Source organism: Dothidotthia symphoricarpi (assembly GCF_010015815.1).
Source record: "Dothidotthia symphoricarpi CBS 119687 unplaced genomic scaffold P153scaffold_5, whole genome shotgun sequence".
NCBI lineage: Eukaryota > Fungi > Ascomycota > Dothideomycetes > Pleosporales > Dothidotthiaceae > Dothidotthia > Dothidotthia symphoricarpi.
Window position 1 is genome coordinate 1,310,431 of NW_022985012.1, and position 6,816 is coordinate 1,317,246.

The 6,816-nt window shown below is 33.1% G+C and overlaps 1 protein-coding gene across 1 annotated transcript in view; it reads left to right on the forward strand.

The window, feature by feature from the left end:
* Positions 1–428: 428 nt before the first annotated feature.
* P153DRAFT_383222 (ThrRS/AlaRS common domain-containing protein) overlaps positions 429–6,816 on the forward strand; it is a gene marked incomplete at both ends in the record, with an annotated part of 9,586 nt that continues 3,198 nt past the window's right edge. The window contains one exon of the mRNA XM_033670213.1: positions 429–1,739. Within this exon, the coding sequence (XP_033526722.1) occupies positions 429–1,739 (1,311 nt within the window). The remainder of the gene's footprint in view (positions 1,740–6,816) is intronic.

A 6,816-nucleotide genomic window follows, 5' to 3' on the forward strand; every position in this document is an offset into this window, starting at 1 on the left:
TTGCACGTTGGTTCGATCTGAGAGGACCCAGCACTGTCGTCGCGCAACATCATCGCGTACAGAAGATCTCTGCTAAGACGTAGAGCAGTCATCTTTGAATATCGTTCGTGTGACGCGAACAGATTGTGGCTCGAAGATCGTTCAGAAAGATGCAGCTTGATCGACTTAGTCAGCTGTCGAACCTTGTCTTAAACACAACCACGCCCTAGGATCTTCAATTGAATACTTTAGGTTATCAAGCAGCAGGGCCTTCCATAGCGAAGATAAGGGCTGTACTTTAGATGACCCTAGCGAATGCGCTGACTAAGTCTGCGTTTTCCCGAGGTTTCTTCGCCTTTCCTTCGACCTTTCTGTTATCTAGTCATTCTTCCTTCAAGGTCAAAATCTCTACACTCTCACCCCTTCATCGTTCCTTTTTCTTTACCACAATGGCTGTAGCAGGTCCAATGCCAAGCATTGTAGGCGCTCTGTCGTGCCAGAAGGACTCTTATCTCCAAGCCCTCGAGACCGAAGTTGTTTCCTGCAATGAGTATACTCCGCCAAAAACACCCCAACAAAGCGGTAAATCAAAAACCAAGAAATCTACAGACCCAGAAAAGGGTCTTTCGGACATAGCATCCAAGACATGGCTTATTGAATTCGCGGATTCTGTCATCTTTCCTGAAGGTGGAGGACAGCCAACAGATCATGGATTCATCACTGCTCTGGATAACGAATCGAATGAACCAATACCAGTCACAAACATTCAACGCCATGGCCTCCGCTGCGTGCATTTCTCTCCCAAACCACTCGAGCCAGGAACGCCAGTCCGCCAAACCATCAACTTCACACGCAGATGGGATCACATGCAGCAACACACGGGTCAGCATCTCCTCTCGGCTATCATGGATGGCATGGATCTTCCAACCTTAGGTTGGAGCATGGGAGTCGCCGGGGAGATGAACTATGTGGAGTTGCCTCGGAAGCCCACTGACGACGAACTTCAAAGCATCCAATCGAAATGCAACGAGATGATTCGCGAGAACCTGCCCATCACAGTAGAAACCCCCGAGGGCAAAGGCTCATCGAGCTTACCAGAAGACTACGATAAGGAAAAAGGCGTAGTACGCTTCATCAAGATCGGAGACATGGACTACAACGCGTGCTGCGGCACTCATCTGAAGCAAACAAGTCACGTCGCTCTCATCCTCTTGCACCATACGCAGTCCATTCGAGGCACGAACTGCCGCCTCTTCTTCACAGCAGGTGACCGCGCTATCAAGCTCGCTGCTGAGTCCATCAACGGCCTGCGTACCATCGCTGTCTCACTTTCATCGAGTGCTACGCCTGCAGATGTAGCTTCCAACGTCAATCGACTCACTGATCAAGTCTCCGACGCGCGCAGGAAAGAGAAGAAGATGCTTGCTGAAATTGCGAAATTCGAGTCGGAGCGATTAACAACGTATTTGGAAACTCACGATAGTGCGTTTTCATACCGAGCAACGGATGGTCTGGATTTCATAAACTCGGTTGTGTCTGAAATCAGAGAAGTTGCGAAGGAACGTGTCGTGGTGTTGTGCTCAGGCGAAGTGAAGACATCAGGCTCGATTGTGATCTTTGGTAAACCAGAACTGGTAGAGCGCATGGCAGTCAAGGTAAAGGAGGTTGTGAGTACAGCGAAAGGCGGGGGCAAAGGAGAGAAGTGGCAGGGCAAGGTTACGGAGTGGAAGAAAGGCGAGGTGGAACAATTGAAGAAGGCTGTAGAAGAGGCGTAACGGACATAGGTTTTGCTCGCTCTGGTGGTTGGTCCAATGTTGATGTGGCTGTGCTAGCCATAGATGAACATCACCAGTGAGAATGCAGCTCGGCTATGCCAGCCGCCTCATGAAGCTGGCAACTTGGAAACGCTCGTGGGGGCGAAGCTATTGTGGCAGTGCAACCGGTGAGGGCAGCAAGGGTAGAAAATCACGTGTTATGTGGTGTATCTCTAGTTGCACGTCCGCCTTCCTTGTCTCTTTTGCCGTCTTCTCATAACCTGCTATCGTGCCTATATCTACATATCATCAAAGCCGTCCTACGATCGTCACAGAGTTGATTCAAGTTCTTGTTGGCTGTTGCTACAAGATTGCCGAGGCTAAGTCTTCTCCGGGTTCGCTCTACAAGTTAACATTAATTACTGCGGTATTCAACTGAAGTATAAGCCATATTCCTCCTTTTGATACATTTGAAGGCTTACTGCATATCTAGTATTAATAGCTTTAGTAATCTAATATATAATTAGACAACATTTAACTCCTACGTTAGCAGCCTGCAAGGCCTAAAACTAGTGCTAGGATTACTATAAAACTTACCCCTACTTACCTATCTAGTTTTCCTGTCTACAGGACGTCTGTAGCCCTTACTATTACTATATAAAATTATTATTTTCTATCTATACTACCTATGTAGTAGTGTTTTACTTATCTATATTGCCCTATAGTCTATAGTTTTACTACTCTAAGTATATTTTCTTCTTTTTTTATTAAATCTTATATAGTAATACCTATAAGCAGGATCTATAAGTTTATTATAGTTTACCTAAGGCGTTCTCTTTCTATAATATAGCCTAGTTTCTCTCTTATAGTTAGTTAAGAGTTGTCTATAATCTTCTGTAATAGCTATAAGGTTTATAAAAAAATTATAGTATTCTATACTAATTACCTTAGGGCCCTATATTAGCTATATATAGTATACGCCCTAGTAAAACTCTTCTATTCTATTATAACCTACTCTTAATACGCTTATAGAATTTATATATAAGGTATAACTATTAGTTATATCCTTCTTTACTTACTGCTATAGAAGGACTAACTCTATAATAGGCTTAAATAGTATCTCTTTAGTATATATTAGCCTATAATCTATCTCTTTAGCCTACTTTTACTTATAAACTTACTTAATTATACTTTTATAGTTCTATAAAGTCTATATATAAGGAAGATTTCTTTTAGGACCTTTTTATAACTATATTTACTACCTTTAAGTAGCCTATAATTCCTCCTTTTTCTAACCTACTAAATAAGGACTACTATAACCTAGGTCCTTTATAGTCTACCTATACCTATTATAGTACTTTTTACTAGCTTACTAAATGTAAACTTTCTTCTTCTAGTAGCTAGCTAGAATTTACGCTTTATTATATTAATAGCTAAGTATAGCTTTTAGAATTTACTTTACTACTATTCTACCTTTATTAGCTACTATATTCTACTACTCCTAAGGCCTACTACTTTTATAAAGAGCTCTATATATATAATATAGTATTTATATTTATATTACTTAACTATATATAGACTAATTATAGAGCTAATAGCCTAGGTATCTAGGTATTTTAAATCTATAAGGCTCTTTACTACTAAAGTAGCCTATTATAGAAGCTTAATAAAATATTACTTTAGTATACCTAGCTATATTTCTATAATTTATAGTATACTACTATAATATGCTACTAACGTAATTTCTATCTATAATTATATATCTTATAGTAGTTAATAGCTATACTTTATAAGATTAATAACCTATATATTAATATATATAATATAGCTTATAAAAGGCTCTAGTAAGTAGGTATAAATACCTATATTATTTTAACTAGTAGTTTTACCTTAGCTATAAAAATAGGTACAGACTACTACTATAAGAATATACCTACTAGTAATAAAGTTAGCTTAATTCTTCTAAATACTATAGTAGCTAAAACAGTTTACTCTATTATTTTTACAGCCTATAACTTAGGCGTACTATATTATATTAATATAGCTTATTTATCTTATATACTATTATACTACGTCTTAATATTTCTATATAGTAATTATAGATAGAAACTAGGTATAAAGCTCTATAATATAGATAGGTCTTATATATAAGATTTACTTATATAGTAGATTTACTTTTAGTACTATTTATATACCTATTTTAAATATACTTTATAGCCTTTTCTTTACTATTAGCTATTTTAGCAGTTCCTAGTTAATATCTAGGTAATATATAACTAGGCCTATTTAGCCTAGGTTTACTATAACTAGTTAACTCTCTATACTAACCTATATAGTAGTATTATAGATACTATTATATAAGATAATAGCTCTAACGTCCCTATTAGGTACTATATTATTCTACCTTTATTATATTTAGGTAGTTTATACTTTATAAGTTAGTATTACTAGGATTTAATAGTAATTATCTATTATTATAGCTATCTAACCTTATTTATTACCTTTACTATAAGTTCTTATTAGCCTAAGGTTAACTATAAACTTTATAATAGAAAGATAGGTTTAAACTAGCCTAATTTAGTCTACTATACCTTTTACCTAAAGGTATAAAAGTTACTTAGAGATGTAAAATATAGTTATTTTAGTATATACTTAAGTTATATATATACTATTAAGTACTAGAAATAGAGTTTACTTTATATATACCTTTTACTCTTCTTACTCTTTTCTAACTATAAGGCGTTTACAGATTTAGATACTATTAATATAGCTATTTATATAGAGATACTTCTTACTAAGAATAATTCTAATAGAGTACTTACTATTACTATTTACTACTTTATACTTTATAGACCTTATAGTAAGTTTAACCTCTATACGCCCTATATAGTTATATAGCCTAGTAGTCTATAACTATAGTATTTAAAGAATTTTCTAAAGTATTACTATTCTACTATAGTTATCTATAAGGATAGTTACCCTAAATATTAGTACTATAATAATAGTTAGATCTTACTAGTTAAGTGCTATAACTATATTATATACCTAGATAACTAGTAGGTAGTTCTATATTACCTATAGTTCCTTTACAAATACTAGGCTTATATTAATATTAAGGTTTATAGGATAATATATGCTATTAAGTATATCTATAAGTATATTTATAAGGGCACTAATTAGGCTATATTAAATATTTCTAATAATAATAAGGTATAATAGTACTTAAATAGGTAGTATATTAGTCTATCTAAAGCTACTTAGCAGCTTTTTAAGTTCTTAGTATATAAGAAGTATCCTTTTATTATAGCTCTTGTAGTTTACTTACCTAACTAGTAAACTATTATATTTCTAGCTAATATAATACCTGTAGATCTTACTTTATACCTTAAATAATCTATAACTACTTTAACTACTTTCTTTTAGTATAATATAGATTCTTCTATAGGCTATTACCTATTATATTAAAATTATTTAGGTTCCTTTATATAAAACCTACCTTATAAGATATAGACTTTATATAAGTATAGAGTTATAATTAGCTGTATATATTTCTATAGTCTATTATAAGGTAAACGCTATTATATACAGCTACTTCTAATAGTTATACAGGGTCTAATAAGCTTTAAGAACCTATAAACTATTAATAGTATTAAGTATTTAATATTTTAGGCTATAGCTATTACCTATAGGCTTTTACTAAATAATAGTAACTAGATTACTTACTTCTATAAGGCTACTCTTTTTACTATAGGTAGCGCCTTATAGTCCTTTTTTATTTCTATACTCTTAAATAGTCTTATTATAGACCTGCTTACTATTTAGACTACTTTCTATAATAATCTTTATAATAACTTATAGGTACCTACAGTAGCTCTACTTATATCTTCTACAGTTAATATATACCTTAATTATAATCTATACCTAATTAATACTCTTCTTACTAAGTCTAGTAAGTATCTTTTAAACTTCTTTCTACTAACTTATAAGTATAACTAAAGAATATAGGTTAGAAATTAGTTAATTACTACTAAGCTTACCTATAATATAGATATAGAAAATACTACTTTTTAGGATATATATATAGATCTTAATACTAACTAGCTTACAGTCTTTAATATAGTTATTATAGCTATTACTATAGCTCTGTAAACTGTATATTTCTTTATATAGGGTCCTATAGGCACTGTAACGGGCTAGGCCTAGTAGAACTTTAGTAAGTAAAGCCTTAGAGCTTAGCAGGCCTAACTGCTAATACCTACACTACTGCCTATACTTTAGAAACTCTTAGCACGCTACTAGAAGAACTATAAGTAGAAGAAAACTAGTACTATAAATTCTTAGTAAATTTATCTAATTTATACTAGTAACTACCCTTAGAGTTAGCCCCTTATATTTAAATTTACTTATAAAAAACACCCCTAGGTATTAGAAGTACCTTAGGAACTACTAGTAGTATATCTATTAAAAAAGATACTATAGTTACTAAGCTAAAAGTAGAAGCTTTATAGCTAGTAAAGATAGGCTTTATATAAGAAGTAATTAAAATATACCTATAAACTATAGTAGAATAGAACCTAGATAAATAAGAAGTTCTACTAAAACTTTAGCTAGTTTCCTAGAGTTTCTAAGAAAATAAATAATAGATAATAAGGTTTATAAATACACTAATCTTAATAGCTAGCCTATTATTAGTAGTAGCTAGGAAATAACTAATTAAAGAATCTAATAAAGAGTTCTCCTTAAAAGAACTACGTAACGCGCTATAGATACTAACCTAGAAGATTAACCTCCTTAAAAATAATACGCTACTAGTACCTACTTCTTCTAAACAAAGAGTTTAATAATTAGAGAAAGAGGTACGTAGACTAAGAGTAGTTCTAGAACTAACCTTTTCTATAGTAACTACTAGGACCTATATAAAAAACTTTAAGATACTAGTTCCTAATTACTTTAATAGTAACTAGAAGGACTATTAGAGGTTCTAAACCTAGATAAACTATAAGCTAGAATATAATATTAAAGAACTAGAATTAGGCCTTAAGTATATCTTTAACTAATTAAAGGGGCCTACAGCTAGTATTAC